Source organism: Haliotis asinina, chromosome 7, assembly GCF_037392515.1.
Source record: "Haliotis asinina isolate JCU_RB_2024 chromosome 7, JCU_Hal_asi_v2, whole genome shotgun sequence".
NCBI classification, from domain to species: domain Eukaryota; kingdom Metazoa; phylum Mollusca; class Gastropoda; order Lepetellida; family Haliotidae; genus Haliotis; species Haliotis asinina.
In genome coordinates this window covers 55,414,869-55,432,736 of record NC_090286.1, presented here as the reverse complement: position 1 = coordinate 55,432,736, position 17,868 = coordinate 55,414,869, and the positions used below count along the sequence as shown (strand labels likewise).

Below are 17,868 nucleotides of genomic sequence, written 5' to 3'. Positions count from 1 at the left end.
GATATATTGGTTGATAATATGGCCACATTATCAACCCGCTTTGACAACAGTAAGTAACAGTGAGCCATGATAATTATGTTGATTGACGTAACTTGAGTCAAACTAGAGACATGGATTCATGAATAAATGAATGAATGAAAGTATGTATAATGAGCAAATATGAAATAAATACACATATCACTCACTGAAATCAAACTGAATAGTAATAAACACCATTTGTTGTATACATAATTCATGATCTAAGAGACAATTAACTGAACAAGCAGAAATAGTCTTCATGATATATAAGGGAGTTGTATTACTGAGGCCTCATCCACTTGGTGATTCAGAAGACCAGGCTCCGGCATCTACTATTCCATGTATTCCTATATCTTCCAAGTTATTGTTGAAACAATATCTCTCATGTAGGGGTATCAAATAATAAGGATAGCTGTTTAGTTCAAACTGGAGTTTAACAATCATGCCAGTTCTCCTACCTTGGTGATCTGTAGCATCACAATGGTATGTTTGATTGCCTCGACCAGTCCCTGAAACAACATGAAACAACATGCAAGCAACATAAAACAACACAATGGGTCATGAGGACACCAACAGTTTTCACTGTTTTGAGCTAATGAGTAATTCCTCACACATCTTTCATAATGGGTACTGAAATTTGTGGTGGGGTATTTGACATACATTTGCTCAATACTAACTAATGACACTTTTTGGAGAATAATTCTTCTTCTGTGCTATTTATGATTTCTTCTCAATATTTGTCCTTGCTTTGTTTGTTTGTTTGTTGTTAAATGCCACACATAGCAATATTTCAGCTATATGGCAGAGGTCTGTAAATAATCACGTCTGGACCAGACAATCCAGTGATTGACTACCCAATCCCATTAGATATCTCTTACGTACTACACCATATGACTGTGGTACATGCTGAGGTTAATCAGTGCAAGATTCAATGCAGTACAAAACATGGTTGTAATTACCCAGTGTAGCAATGTCAGCTTTTCTGTACAGATCCCTTCCTGACTTAGTGCTAGTTCTGTGCTCAAAGCTGTTGTAAATGAGTCGAGTGTACCTGAACACTGCATGAAAGAAATTGCTACACAGAGACTAGGAAACTATGTGTACAGAACACAGGATATACGTCAGTTTTATATTCTCAGTATTCAGGCTTCCTTCCTGACACAGGTAGCCACAATGAACAACATCCTGGTACTTCTCATATCCATAGAAACACTAGTAAGTGTGGCTCACTGAAAGAAAGTGCTGTTTCAATACAGCAGGAAGTGTCACCTACACACAGCATCCACTTACACATATCCTTTCTCATACCTGACTGATGCACATACATAACAGACCCCATCTCAATAACCTCACCACACCCATCCACTAACTATACAGACCCCCTTCTCAGCCCTGCTGAACTGGTCTTTCTCACCCACGGCAAGATTCAACCCCACCTCTAAAGACGCCCACATAATTAACAGACCAAAACCTCTCCCTAGCTGACATTGCACCATGGCTATGTGAAATGTTTGAATTTGATTGGTCAATCAATAAAACCAGACCGTATCAATTTGGATTGAACATGCATCTGATTTCATGGCACTTCACTGCGAACATACACGATCTCAACTCTTTTGTTGATGCCCAGGTGGAGACACGTACGTGAAATCATGATCGACAATCGCTGGTCATAAAAATCAACAGTTTTTCATAAGTTACAGGTCACATTTCGATCAGAAAAGGATCTCTACTTTGACTCTGCAGGGTTCAGGATCAAGAGCCAGTCATGTATTTTCCACTGTCACCACAAATTTCAACCTTTCTCAAAATGTAAACACTGTCTTGTCCATTTCATACTGTTGCACTGTCAACAACTTCTTCCAAGAAAATAAAAAGGTCAAACAATTCCATTGTGTGGCCAAGAGGGTAGAGTAACATGGCACACAAAACAGCAGGCTGGTAAAGCTGGTATTATATCAATCAAGCTTTTTGGTATTACATTATTGCATTGAATAAACAGTAATTTTTAAACTTATCCTATCTCACGATTTGCACTTCTCTCTCTTGCTTCGATGCTGAGTGGAACGAATTAGAACTTCCCTGTAGGCCTCTCTTGTCCATATGCCCGTGTTCCCTAGGCTGCTCTCCTTACAGGACGGGTCCCTTAGCTCATGCAGAGCATGCAGCATGCTCCCCTATCTACCCACGTGACTACCTCAGAGAGATCATTCTTCTTCTTGTCACACGACAGAGTGGACGTATCTTAGTTCTTGTATAGAGTTTGAGTTGTTTTGTATTATGAGGAAAACAGATCCTCCGAACAAGAAGCGTAAGTTTTGCGCTCAGTGTAAAACTATTTTTTCTACTTTGGACCCACACATATCGTGTGTTGATTGTGTGGGTCAATGTTCTTGGGAGAAACGTTGTGAGAAGTGTGCAGGTTTATCAACTGAAGATTTCAAGGCTTATAACCGGGTTTGTGCTCGTAGGATTGCAGATAGAGCTAGGAATGCATCTGCTGACCAAGGCCCCACTCCTACCAAGAAACCACGCCTGGATCGTCCTACCCTCACCCCTCGTCGTTTGAAATCCCCGCTCTCCGAGGCGGAGGAATTTTTGGACGCTTCTTCAGATTCTTACCTTTCGGAAGATGTTCGGAAGCTTTTGGGGACGCATTCTTCACCTGGCTCAACGTCTCAGGCCGGCTCTAGGGTAGTTGTTATGGATAAACCTTTAGTATCTACTGTCTCCCCCGATCTGCGGTCTACTCTCTTGGTTTCTAGGGCCTCTGGTTCGTCTCAAAACATGACAACAGTCGCTTCGGTTCACCGATCTGCATCACCTGCATTACCAAATAATTCCGTTTCTCCAAGTCATTCAAGGCGATCACGTTCGATTCATCGATCTGTTTCATCGGAACGTTCAAGTTCTAGTAGGTCTAGATCGCCTGACAGGTTTGTCGCGAATCCATCTTGTAGATCGACTGAGCGGTCATGTTCACCCCAGCAGAGTGGCATTGGTCGTCAGTCTGTTTCTATTGATCATACTAAAACACGTATTGATTCAAATGGTGGTATCGGCACTTCCTCCCGTTTGGATTCACGTCGCCAAACTGATTCACCAGGCCGAATCAATTCACCAGATCGAATCAATTCACCAGGCCAAATCAATTCACCACATCGAATCAGTTCACATGGTCGAATCAATTCACCAGATAGAATCAATTCACATGGCCGTTTCAATTCACCATGTACAGGTTTGGGTGAACGGGTTGGTTCACCTTTCCATGATGTTTCATATCGCCGAACCAGTTCAGTACACCGTTCGGCTTCACTTAATCATACTGAGGCAGTTTCTCGAACCACGGCTTCTAGACAAAGTGAGTCATGGAATCGAATTGATTCAAGTACACGAACTGGTTTGCCTCATCAATTTGATTCGTCAGCTCATCCTGATTCATGCCACTTATGTGATTCGCATCAGCGTTCTGGGGTTGTTTCCCAGACTGGATCACTTCAGTGTTCAGGTTCACCTGCTCGCTCAAGATCATCCAATCGGGATGGTAGGTCAGGCTCTACTAATTGATCCAGATCGCCAGATCGAGTTAGGTCATCCCATCCTTCTGTCTCCCCGACTAGTCAACATGCTATGGTTCGTTTGATTTCACCAGTTCGCTCCCCATCCAGACGCTGGTATAGTTCCAGGGACCGTCGCTCTCCTTCACGTCAAACTGATTCGGATCATATGACGGGGGCGACAATTCTGCCTGAATCATGGAATCCTAATCAGGATTCCTCTCAAGGGCCAGATTTAAATACAATGCTTCGGGCTATTACAGTAGCTTGGAATCAATGTCAACCTTCGACTACGTCAAGTTCAGTTCCAGTTGCACCAACTGGTAACCTGTCTTCCACTGGTGTATCTCATCAACCCTCATCCCGCTCTCCAAATAATTCGGATATTTCTACCCCAGAGGGTAGTTATGATTTAGTAGAATCTTCATATGTACTTGCCTGGATTGTTGAAAAGCTTCAACAGTCGGTGAGCAGATCTCCGGATGACCTTAATGTGTCTTATGCTCTGAAGAATAGAGACCTATCGACCATTACCTTGCCACCACGACCGTGCATTCTGCAAATGAAAAGTTCATTAGATGATGCGTTTAAGAAATTGAAACGTGTGAAGGATGGTTTGTCTTCACCCAAGTTTATGCCATCCATTGCTCAAGGCCATGGGTTTTCTGTGTTGGCTTCGTCTCCATCAGTTGACGAGGATATTTGTACCCTATGTGGCAAACGTGCTGCTTCACCTTTCTTTGTGGAAGATAGGGAATTGGCACATATGGATATGACTATTCGTCGCACACTACCCTTTATCAATTGTGCTATTTCGGCAGTGGATGCTGTTGCTGTAGCTATTGATCACGCATATACTGACCAAGATGCTTATATCAGGGATTGCATGGCATTGGTCTTAGACCAGTTTCAGGTCATTCTAGACCAATTATCCCATTTTTTCGGGTACGTACTTGCAGTGCGCAGGAGAGGCCCCCTCAACATTTCATCTTTGGATGAACGCTTCAAGGCTGAATTGTTTAGACAGCCTTTTTCCTCAGATATGCTTTTTGGTGGTAACACTGGCGAAGTTTCAAACAAGGTGCATAAGGACACTCATTTTCAGGTCTCTGTTGAATTACTGAAAATGCAGAAATCTCAGCTGCAAAGTTCATTGAAACAACGCAGAACGCCTCGTTTCTCTCCAACCAACCCAGATTTGAAAGACTGCTTTCGTGACAGACCCTTTATCCAAACACGGAACAGGAGTAGAAAACCTTCCCGGGGTGGCGCCTCTCGTCGTCCCACCAAGACAGGTCCCGACACTGGAAGTGGCACCTCTAAGCAGTGACTCACAGAGATTGCTGCCCGACTTGGTCCTACCGTCCCCAATCGTCCCGATCTTCGACTCACCGGTGGGCAGAAGATTAGGAAAGTTTGCACCCAACTGGGAGATTCTCAGAGATCCATATGTTTCGGCGATTCTCACTCACGGATATCAGATGCCGCTTGTCGGGAATCCCCCTCTCACAGTCATTCCTCTTCAACACACTTATCCTCCGGATCAAAGTTTGCTTCTTCAGGCCACCATGGAGACCCTTCTGGACAAGCATGCTGTAGAACAGCTCGACCCACTCATTGTTACTCCAGGGTTCTACTCCCCAATATTTCTGGTGCCAAAATTCAAACAAACTTTGTTTGATATTCAACATGAAACAGTTCAATGCCCAGTTTCTGTCACCACCACCCCACTTTCGGATGGTGTCAGTCAACCTGCTACGCACCATTTTGAAGAAAGGGGACTATCTGATTTCACTCGACCTGCAAGATGCCTATTTTCACATACCAATACATCCAGATCACCGGAAGTATCTTCGGTTCACGTTCCAAGGACGTCATTACCAGTGGATGGTGCTACCATTTGGAATATCTATGGCCCCATGGCTTTTTACTCGGGTAACCAAACCGATAACAAGCTACCTGCATTGTCGGGGAATCACTTTCGAGAGCTACATCGACGACTGTGTTCAAGCACAGCAGGATCCAGTTGTCCTTCATCTCCACAGGCAGTTCACCATCAAGTTGCTAACGCAATTAGGGTGGCTCCTGAATTACGAGAAGTCGGCACAAGCACTGACTTACAGGGGCCAACTACAACTTCGCCCTCTCCAAATGTTTTTGTGCCCATTCATCCGGAACGACAACCCCAGGGAGATGATTCGTCTTCCAGAGCAGCTACGGCCAGTTCTTCGTTGGTGGCTCAACGAACAGAATGTTTGCGCCGGAGTCTCTATGGCGCCATTCACACCAACTCTTCACCTGTTCGTCGACGCATCCCTCGAGGGTTGGGGTGCCCACTTTCTCCATCATCGAGTGGCCGGGCAGTGGTCATCCGCAGAAAAGACCCTTCACATCAACGAGTTGGAATTCAGTGCGGTCATTCTAGCCATTCAACATTGGGCAACAGAACTCCAGTCGTCCCATCTACTGATTCAATCGGACAATTCAACAGTGGTATGGTACATCAACCATCAAGGCTCGACAGGGTAAGCAGCGCTGCTTCGGTGGACGTTTCGGTTTTACCACCTAATCGATTCTCTTCACATTGTGGCAAGAGCCCAACACATTCCCAGAGTGAGGAATGTCATAGCTGACGCCTTGTCTCGTCCCAAACGGCTGTCACCAACAGAGTGGATGTTACTGCCTCTGATATTTCAGTCAATGATCTACCCCATATCTCAACCAGAAGTAGATCTATTCGCCACTCGGTACAACCATCAGCTTCCAAGGTTCGTATCACCTATTCCGGATCCTCAGGCGTGGGACCACGATGCGATAGCAATATCTTGGAAGGGACTGAACGCCTACGCTTTCCTCCCCCGGCTCTACTTCCCAAGGTTTTTCAGAAGTTACTTACAACCAGCAAGATTCGTCTGGTCTTGGTTGCACCCTTTTGGCCAGCAAGAAGTTGGTTCGTCGATCTAAAGCAATTAGCAGAACCGAATCCAGTACCGCTACCCGCCCGCAACGACTTACTTCGTCATCCTCATTCAGACGTGTACCATGGGTCACCACAGACCCTGAATCTGCATATATGGCGCATTTACAGAAATCTCTGAGAGCCAAGGGTTACTCTCGGAGAGTAGCTGCAGCTATAACTTCTGCACACGGGACTTCAACTCGATCATTGTATGACAATAAATGGAAGAAATTTGAACATTATTGTGGTATTAGGGGAATTATTTCTCCCATCACTGCATCACCTCATGTTGCAGAATTTCTACAGCATTTACGAACTACGAGGAAGCTTAAAGGTACTACATTGTCAACCTATTTGGCTGCCATTAATTCGGTTCTTGCTACAACTACTGGAACAAAGGTGTCTACTACTCCCGAGCTCCAGTCTCTGCTTCGCTCGTTCAGGCTTGCTGACCAGTCCAGGAAGTTCAGACCTCCTGCATGGGATTTGTCAGTTGTCCTCCGTCAATTAGTGTCCACTGACTATGAACCATTACATGATAAGGAGTTTGAACAGATAATGTTCAAAACTTTCTTTTTAGTAGCATTGGCTACTGCGGCTCGTATTTCAGTTGCATGCACTGGATGTGAATCGTGTGCAGTTTGAACGAAAACAGCATGGCAGAGTATTTCTGGGATTGCGTTGGGACTTTGTCGCAAAAAAACAGTTACCAGGACAACCAGATAGACGTTTTACTATCCCTCCTTTGTCAACGATTCTTGGGCCTGATGATGTGGAAGATTCATCTCTCTGCCCTGTCAGAGCTCTACGGATCTTCCTAGCTGCCTCCCAAGATCGCCGTCGTCTTCGTAAGAGGCTATTCATCCCGCTGTCATCTACATCCAAGGCTGAGGTTTCACGGACAACCTTATCTTTTTGGATGCGTGCTACTATACTGAGGTCGTATGCTTTTGCTGGACTGCCACCCCCAGCAGCATCCAATTCTCATGAGACCCGTGCGTTAGCGTCTATGATGGCTCTACACAGCAACTGTTCCTTGACGTCCATCATGGAGGGTTGCTTTTGGCGCTCTGATACAGTGTTTTCTTCGCATTATCTGAGGGATTTGTCGGTCACTGATGTCCAAGGTCTTCACCAGTTCGGACCCCTTGTCTTGGCCCAGCAGCTGTCATCTGCCTGTCAACGCAGATGAGGAAGAGTGCGTTTATGCTTTCTTTCTCGTGTACATACTGAATGAAATTTTGAACTTTGTTTCTGAGTTTTGTTCTGAATTCTTCTGGGAATTGAACTCTTTACTCAATTTATTGGGTGATTGCTATTAGTGTCTATACGGATCTACAGTAGCTAGATCCTGTTTTTTCGATGTAGAAGAGTTCAACAATCTTGCTTGCTGACCTCTACTCCTCGGAGCAATCACGTCAGTGTAGTGAGTCCTTCCCGATTTCCTTTACGGATTTCGTAGCGTTCATAGCTCCTAAGTTCCTTAGCACACCTTTGTGGTCTTACTGTGGTAAGTAGTGGAAGCCATGTGGTGTTGTTTTGGTACTGAACGTTAAACTTGTGAGCTTTCCGATTCACTTTCCTTTTCCCCTCTTTGTGATGGGGTCTGGGGGGCTGTCTCGAAGCAGGTACGGGCCCGATTACTAGTCATAAGACTTTAATTACGGGGGTACTCTGATAAATCGCAACGAAGTGACATGACTCGCCTAGTTGCGTCTCCTTGCATTTGCGAGGGTTGCGGCCGAACACCACATTGCTCAGGAGTACCCACTCCTTGGGAGCGATGGCATCTAGTAAGCCAAGGGGTTCAGGAGAACCCACCACTAGTATAGGTTCTATGCTAGTTGGATGCGACCTCTCTTGTTCATTGCTACCTACGGTTGTCTTTAGCCTATACAGTAATACTATCCGTGCTTTGAGAGGTAATCTGCTACCCGCCGTCCAACCGTGGGATAAGTGCAAATCGTGAGATAGGATAAGTTTAAAAATTTGGAAATTTTAACCATAAATTGTATATTTATATACTTATCCTATCTCACGCGATGTATGCCCACCCAGCCTCCCCACTACACAGATTTAGACGTGGGCTCCAAGAAAGAATAATCTCTCTGAGGTAGTCACGTGGGTAGATAGGGGAGCATGCTGCATGCTCTGCATGGGCTAAGGGACCCGTCCTGTAAGGAGAGCAGCCTAGGGAACACGGGCATATGGACAAGAGAGACCTACAGGGAAGTTCTAATTCGTTCCACTCAGCATCGAAGCAAGAGAGAGAAGTGCAAATCGTGAGATAGGATAAGTATATAAATATACAATTTATAGTTAAAATTTCCAAGTTTCTTTTCTTTGGACAGAATATTTTATAAGTTGCAGTGTTGAAAAAAAAAAATGAATGGCGCCTACGACAGAGGAGATCAATGTGCCTATTGTCCCATAGAATATTACGCAGTGTCTTCCGCAGAACGAAGGAGTTCGATGTTAAATTGGTTATGATAGAATTGAGATAAATGTACTGTGTTGGGAAATTAGATGACTGTTATGCAGAATTGATAGTATCTAGACTAATCATTTGAAACCTCACACTATGTGTTCAGTTCCAAATGAAAGTTAGAGACTATCAATTCTGTATAACATTCATGTAATTTCCCAACACAGCACGTTTATCTCCAAATCATCTCATCCCTCCTAAGCAGACTCCATCTCACCCTTATTCGCTGACCCCATCTCACCCTCACACCTCTCCTTAGCTGACCCCACCTTAGCTGACATCATCTCGCCCCCTCCTACGCAGACCCAATTTGAACCCACTAAGATGACCCCAACACAACCCCTTAAAGGTCACATGCAACCAAAAAATCAAACATAATTAAAACACATTTATCACTTATTCATGACATATAATATACATTGCTGCTTTAAAAAAAACAAATAAACAAAATTATAAGCGTACAATCGCGATTCAAACATGCAATATTTTGTACTTGGGCTCACTTCCCCCGAAACGAAGCCCTCGGGAGACCGAACCCAGTCATAGCAGGTGGATATGCACTCAGGTGTAACGACGGCTTCCGATTGGCTGTTTCATTTGCTGATATGCTGAGGGTTCATTGTGTGTACAGAAAGATGATCTGTTTAATGGGCATTTCAGAAGTATAGCCAGTCACAAGAAAGTAAGATTCTTTATGGATAACAACTTCTTTTTGTGTACTTGATGCGTCGTTTCAGTATGGATTCATATACTGTTGTCAAACAAAATCATAAACACTATAAGAAGTCGTTATCCATGAAGAATATATGTAGAGATGTTGGGTTTGGAAAATACATGTTCTCTGAATTTGCGCTCGATCCAATCAAAAATCATGTCAGTAGAGATGGTAAACTACTGCGTGACTGGAATCTGTCATTCGTCCAAGTACAAAGCAGGACTTGAAACTGACAAGAGTTTGCACCAGTTCCTGTCAGATCCAGTCATCCAAAAAAAAATGAATGTAGTCTGTTTGCAACCCACAGACATAAAAACATGTCATGTGTATCACACATGCCTAATTACATAATTTGGCAGAGACGGGACTCGGGTGCACGAGTCATAAATCTTATCTTAAACGAGTCATAAAACTTATTTTCTGTATGTCGTATAGTCTGATAGGTGTTAAGTTTAAATTGCACATGGTCAATGATTGAAGCTGTGTATTGCATGTTGTCTTTAGCAGACAGGCAGACAGACATATAGGAGTGAATAAACCAGACACTGAGCTTTCTCTGTGACAGACTGCTTACCACAATCAACAAGTTTTTTTACATAATGAGTAGATTATTTACATGTTTGTGTACACAACCAAGATTAGACTACTGCTCACGACCTCAGACGCTGGTCATGCATACTGTTTCAAGCTCCGCGAACCTATTCACTGCGCATGCGTCATGGACGCAGCGCAGCACAGCTGTTGAAACCAGTTTTCCCCCCAGCGCTAGGGGGAATTTAGTGAAACGTTTGAGCTCCGACTTCGCGGGCTTTTTTTTCATCGCGTTTTTTTCAACTTTATAGGTTGAATTGGCATTTTTTATGATTGTTTCGGTAAGTGCATACCGAAAGGTACCAGAATCTGCAAAGTTGTGTTTTACGTTGCATGTGACCTTTAAGATCCCATCTCATCCAATCCAAGCAGAACACCTTACCTTACCCAACACATCTCATCTCAACCCTCCTAAATAGAACTCATTACTCACCTTTTTAGCAGACCCAATCTCATCTCTCCTTATCAAGCGTTTGCTTGTCACATCCAAGACCCAGGTTTGATTTCCAAAATGGGCACAGGGTGTGAAGCCCATTTCTAGGGTCCCTGCTGTCACATTTTTGGAATATTGCTCTGGATAAAACCAGAGGCCCTCAAAGCGCTCCTAAACCGGATCACCTGTCTAAAAAAGACCTCACCTCATCCCTCATGCCCAGACCTTATCGCACCTTCCTAATTTTGCCCTTTAAAACAGACACCATCTGTACTACTCTCTTTCCTTATCTCAGACAAACAAACACGCACCCATCTCACTCTCCTAAACAGACCCTCCGCCCAGGTAAGACACTCAGTTCCAACCAAATTCAGTCACAAACCCGAACTAGACACTTCCACACCAGCTGACTAGACCCTGTCAAATCCCTGACATGGTGTAATGAAAAATTTCACATTTAACTTGATCAAGTGAATTTGATTAATATAATTTTGTTGAACTTACATCAGCAGTTACTTTTATGACACTGTATTTCTCCCTCTCTGCTTCATCAGGGCAGTCTTCAATACGTGTTTCCAAGGCCTGCAAAACATGACACAATCCATCTTCATCACAATGTCACCAAAGTCTGCCTTCTACATATCTGGCACTATCAGACTATTGTGTGTGTCAGTTTGTTTCAAACCCTGCCCAGTAGATGCACATCCAAACAAGACCCAGCATCAAACTTCACATTAACCCACATGTATGTTTACACCATTAATCAACCTCACCTACTTCCATTATCTAGACTCACACAGATACAAAAAGCCATGCTAATTATCATATTTATGACATGCAATAAATAAATTCCATGTAACCACGAGATAACAATTCACATTGGCAAGTCTTCATACAGTCACATACTTTATCACTGTTCCTAATTTCCTGGAATGCATTACACCTGTATCGTGGCTTCTCACAGAATCAATAACTTATTATTAAACACTATACATATTTCCTACAGCAAGCCTGACAGGGCAGGTGTGGACTGTGTCCTTGTGACAGGTCATGCATATTTCACAGTATGCATTGGGGTCTATTGTATGTGCAATCAATGAAGTGATAATTGGTCTATGGGGCATACTGTTGCAACACAACACTGAGTGTGCTTGAGTGTGGTCACAAGTTTGTGGTTTACGGCCACTCTCCACAATAATCCATTTGTGTGATGGTATCATACTAATCAATAATAATCAAATCAGAACTAGACAATACAGTGATTGATATTATGAGAAATGATGTCATCACCTGACCTATTAATTCATCCTTAATAGGGTGGTAATGACAAAGACTACTCCAGAGACACAAAAGACATACAGGATTTAACTTGTGTGATCTCATAGACTTGTATACACCTGTAGTTCCAGAAATATTCAAGATTGCTGACTGCAAGAAAGGGGTCAACACTCTTAAAAAGTGGCTGATGACCTAACTTTCATCTTACAGTCGTGCAGCTGGAATATGTTCCTAATGTGTCATGGCATGACTAGAATATGTTCCTAATGTGTCATGGCATGACTAGATATCTTCATAGTGGGTCATGGCATAGCTAGAGCATGTTCCAAATGTGTTATGGAATGGCTAGAAAATGTTCTGATTATGTCATGGCATGGTTAGAATGTTCCTAGTGTTATGACATGGCTAGAATGTTCCTAGCATCACAGTATGACTGGAATGTAGGACTAGAACATGTTCCTCATGTGTCATGGCACTGAAAGAATATTATCTTAGTGTGTAATGGTATGGCTAGAACATGTTCCTAGTTTGTCAAGACACAGACAGAATATGTCCCCAGTGTGTCATGGTATGGCTAGAACATGTTCCTAGTTTGTCAAGACACAGACAGAATATGTCCCCAGTGTGTCATGGTATGGCTAGAACATGTTCCTAGTTTGTTAAGACACAGACAGAATATGTCCCCAGTGTGTCATGGTATGGCTAGAATATGTTTTAATGAGTCATGATGTGGCTGGAACATGTTCATAGTGCATCATGGTATGGCTAGAATATCATTCATGTGTGTCATGGCATGGCTAGACTGTTCCTAGTGGCACATAGCCTGACTAGAATAAATTCTTAGTGTGGCATGGTATGGCTAGAATGTTCTAAGCAGGTCATGGTTTGGCTAGACTGTCTTCCTCGTGTGTCCTGGCATGCCTAGACTATCTTCCTAGTGAGTCATGGCAAGGCTAGAATGTTCCTCGTGTGGCATGGCACGGCTTGCTTTATACTTTCACTTGTTGATTAAGAGACCAGGCATGGGTAATAAATATGGGCATATATATTTACTGATGGTTCATGGCTGCCCTCAGCAACATTCCAGGTGTGTGAATATGAATAACCAACAAAGGACAGCATCCATTAAAATCATGAGCATCAAGCCGTGCCATGGTTGTGATGAATGCAACAAACCAGGTTACTGAGCTCACTACACAAATCATTAGGTTAATCCTTGATGACAAGCATTCATGGCTGACTCAGGGAAAGGGAGCATGGTCAACAAATCATTTATGATGTACAACTATTTATCTGTTCCACTGCAGCAGAATCATCACACAATACCATATGACAAGGATACTCACTGTAAACCAAATACCATACACTATGTCATATCACTATGATCCATTGAAACAAGACTGATAATCAAAGGGAGGTAACTCCTGTCATCCAGTCCCTGGCCAGCAGTGGCTTGTCAGACCCTAGATCACAGTTCAGTTCCCCATGTCATATGTAAAGTGTAAAACCAAACACAATCACTCCTCACATGGTATACCAGTCAGAATACCCCCTAAAAGCTCTGAAAAAATTGTTGATTCTACAATGAATTGATTATCAAGAGCAATGTCTGCAATTATTACCACATTCGATGTGAGCATGTAAACATGAGATTACAGTATTCAGATGAATAATGCACATTGTTTACCAAATTATCACAATGATCAAAGCTTGAGTCAAGAGACAATGACCCTACCAAAATTGGACTAACTCTCAAAATTGTCCAAATCAGCTGAACTTCTACTCCAGAATTCAACATGAATGCTTTTAGGATTCTTCTGTCTTGTATATGAACATCATTACAGATGTATGGACTCGTGAAGGTCCCGGGGTAGAATAGGCCTTCAGCAACCCATGCTTGCTACAAAAGGTGACTATGCTTCTCGTAAGATGGCGACTAACAGGATCAGGTGGTCAGGAACCCTGACTTGGTTGACACATGTCATCGGTTCCCCATTGCGCAGATCGATACTCATGTTGTTGATCAGTGGATTGTCTGGTCCACACTTGATTATTTACAGACCGGCGTCATATAGCTGGAATATTGCTGAGTGCGGCGTAAAACTAAACTCAGTCACTCACTCACTCACAGATGTATGATACATACCTGAAATGCACTTATGACAAATACAACACAACATTTATGGACGCATTTATTTGAAAAAGTATTCTTTTATTGTTTACTGACATGTCTACACAAGGGTAGCAATGTTGTGGTGCATATATGAAATAAAACACAAAATTACTGGTACTCCATTGAATTCCATTCAGTCCTCCTGCATTGATAAAATAAGGAGTACGTACTCCTGATGTTGAAAACTTATCTTTGGCCCTGTTGTACCAAGAGAAAAACAGACTTGATCATTCACAGACTGTTGTTATATTGCTGCAGTATTGCAGTGTGCAGTCCTAGACAACAGTTACTCCTGTTCACTCACCTGGACTTGGTCTATAAGCATCTGGAGGTAGGTATCTGTTTCCATCAGCTTGTGGTCAAAGTCCTCAAGACTCGGGGCATGGCGAACTTCCAATTTCTGCTCATACAAACACATCTCACAATACAACATATAACCTAAAGTCATCGTTTCAAAATACTCATAACGATGATGCTAATCTCAAATTAATCTAACCTATACATTTCTCATGATGTTTCTAGTTGAATGGAATTTCATTTATCTTTGCAATGCATAAAGTTTTCAATCAACTTGATCATGTTGATAAGTGAGCTCAGGCTAACAATGTGACGCATGCATTTCTCTAGTAATTTATAATTAATTCTAAAACAAACATGATGTCTGATCATGCCAAATATTTACAGTTGAACTTCAATATTTGCAGAGAAATGTCATGGTCTGATGCCCTGGAAGTCTCAGCATGGATCTGGTAATTAGTGCCATGTCTGCAACTGACATCTGACTAATTAGGGTAATCATTTTCTTGTAATTGATATACACTACAAGGCAAGTTGTAAACTCCATGAAAATAATGTGTTTATGAAACTAAACTAGTTAACATTTACATAATTTGAATACCAAACTTGGAAAAATAATAATCTTTAAATTATTGAGCTTACATGCAGACCCAAAAGAACAAACAAGTTAATGTTCACAAACAGAACTAAACACCTAACTCTACATTGTTTATTACGAAACTAACATCAGACCACCAATTCACTAATTCCGGTGTTCTTGTAAGATTGATCAATATTCTCCCAGACAATGTACAAATCAGCAATTAGATACAACAGCAAGGCAATCACTAATGTAAACATCCCAGGCCTATCTTGTAGTCCAACCTATCTTGACGGTCCTGCTCTATATCTGGAGCACTATTTGGAAAGGACAGTTTGAAGGGTCTGTGACAAATCTACTGCATAAACATTTTGCTAAGTATTTTTCAGAGCATGAATGTTCCTTTCAACATGGCTATTCAACTCTTTTCTTGTCTGGATTGACATTATTGTCAATATGCTGTCATAATATCTTGTATGGCATTCAGTCACACAAGGAAATTGAAAATAAATGTTAAAGATTATTCTAAGGTTACTAGTCCTTAATCTGAACTTGTAAAACAGGATGGTAGCATGTCTGTTTAAAGCTTAACACTCTTTCTGCCATACAGTGAATAGAACGCCTCAAATAAGATCCATACATTGTATCATATTGGGAATAGAACTGGGCATTCAGAATAGATCTAAAGTTGTTAGGCAACCCAACAGCTCTCATACAGAACTGACCTGACTTCATCACAGATGGTGATTAGATAAGGCAAACTGATCTGCACCTTTGGCTTTGTTATGTCATTATTTCTCCCTACCCTAAGCAACCAAGGTATTAAGGTTAGGGTTGGATAGAGAGTTAGGTGTAGGGGGTTTGGGGGGAACAAAAGGAACTCTTTCCATCATTTTGCTTCAGACAGAGTGAAAGCAATTTTATTGAACACATAATTTTCTTTAGGACATATTTCTAGAAATCATAATCATTTTGGATCAGAATCAGGTCTAGAAAATGAAATGATCTGAAACCCTAGGGTGTTATAATTTTACCATGTGTACTTAGTGTATTAAGACCTGGACACCATATGCCTACATATTCTTGATAGTTTAATCAGTCTACTCATTCTGGTTTGTTTAAAGGTATTAAGAATGCAGCTAAGACTGAAAAAGAGTAATCTGGTGTCATACCTTGCCAGCTTGAGAATGTCGGTACACAGTGTTCTCCAGACTGGCTATCCACTGTTCTCTCTCATCAGCATCACGGGCTACAACATCCATAACATCTTGTTTCAAGTACTACTAATATTACATTCTCAAGTTAGTTTCTGAACTGATCATATCCTTGATAATATTTATGGTAAATGGGAAAATCAATCCCATGTAATATTCCTCACATCACTCAGATTTCTTTTACACATAAAAATGCATGAAAAAGACTTCATTATATCAAGGGTAAGATGCAAATGAAGATTCATGCTGATAACAAACTGGACACTTCTTTTTTTCACACCTTGAAAATGGAAGGTTTTCTGGTCCACTGTTATTGTAAATGTACTGTCATCTTCATCATCAATTCCAATTATAGCTCCCTGGAAAAATACATCATAACAGCATGTTGAAAATAATGTTCTGTCATTATACCTACTGAGGCAAAATTAGGTTCTCTGAGGAGTGTGCAGCATATATAGATGTTATGTTTACATAATGTATATGCCTTCTCCTTAATCTTAATGTTTACTCATTATGCTCATATTCAGCAGAATATCAGAGGATTTGTTTCTCAGTCAGCATCGTTAGCCAATTATTTTAAAAACAGAAGAAACTTCATTTAATCTCTGATGAGAAATATTAACACCAGGATACTTTGGTATTCCACACTAAATGTACCTACTTTTAATCTAACACATCCTCTACGTGATCCCCTCATCATTTTCTCTTTGGACTGAAAATAAAAAGTGCAAATTTCAGGTATATTGCTGTCTAATGAAGAAATCAGTCTGGCTTTCATGTTCTAGTCATGGACATATATGCTAAATTTGACAACTCTTACCAAACGCTGATATGAAACTATATATGGGTGCAAGTGACAACTGAATAACCTCTCTTGTGAATTAATATGGAGAATTTTTATCACTATGCAACACACAAACTAAAAAAGAAATGTTTTGAAATACAACAATGACATTTATATGTATTATATATTATGTGTGTGTGTGTGTGTGTGTGTGTGCATGCGCTTGTATGGTTGTACACATTATGATAAAAAGGTTGTGACTGCAGAGATTTTTACCATGTATGATTTAAAATCGAAATCTCTTAAAATTCCGAGCTCTTGGAGATTTTCGTTCATATTATTCATTCATAATCATTAAAACCTTAATAGGTCCACTCATAAATACCCATTGTGGTCGACCCTAAAAATGTTGCCAGTGCTGTAGTCGGAGAATTACGTAATCGCAATCAGTAGCATATTAATGACACAGTCAGGGAGGCGTGGCAAATGCACCAATACTTTTCAGGGACATGCATGTCAAAGTTGACACCTCTTGCTATCACGAGACAATTACAGTATATAACTTTCGTCACAACTAAAATCACTGTCGGTAACGGTGCTTGTTGTCAACGTACGGTGTAGTATGACAGCAGGCCGGAATTCTCGTCCAAGACAAACCATCTGTACTGCCATCCTTTCATTACATTTGTCCACTTGCTTAGTGGACCTTCCATCGTCGCCATTTTGACGATATTAACGGAAGTTTACACTGACAATAGAAGCACCAATCAGATTGGGCTTCCGG

The 17,868-nt window shown here is 41.7% G+C and overlaps 1 protein-coding gene across 3 annotated transcripts in view; it reads right to left on the bottom strand.

Annotated features, from left to right (window-relative positions):
• LOC137290819 (oxysterol-binding protein-related protein 9-like) overlaps positions 1-17,834 on the bottom strand; it is a 38,746-nt gene extending 20,912 nt beyond the window's left edge. Inside the window, exons 1-7 of one of the 3 annotated variants that reach the window (XM_067821960.1) lie at positions 17,699-17,834; positions 16,962-17,012; positions 16,581-16,659; positions 16,259-16,335; positions 14,514-14,609; positions 11,263-11,340; positions 477-527 (exon numbers count right to left, since the gene is read on the bottom strand). In XM_067821960.1, the coding sequence (XP_067678061.1) occupies positions 477-527; positions 11,263-11,340; positions 14,514-14,609; positions 16,259-16,335; positions 16,581-16,659; positions 16,962-17,012; positions 17,699-17,806 (540 nt within the window). In that variant the 5' untranslated portion in view covers positions 17,807-17,834. The remainder of the gene's footprint in view (positions 1-476; positions 528-11,262; positions 11,341-14,513; positions 14,610-16,258; positions 16,336-16,580; positions 16,660-16,961; positions 17,013-17,698) is intronic. The other 2 variants (XM_067821959.1, XM_067821961.1) reach the window with 2 other exon arrangements.
• Positions 17,835-17,868: the final 34 nt, after the last annotated feature.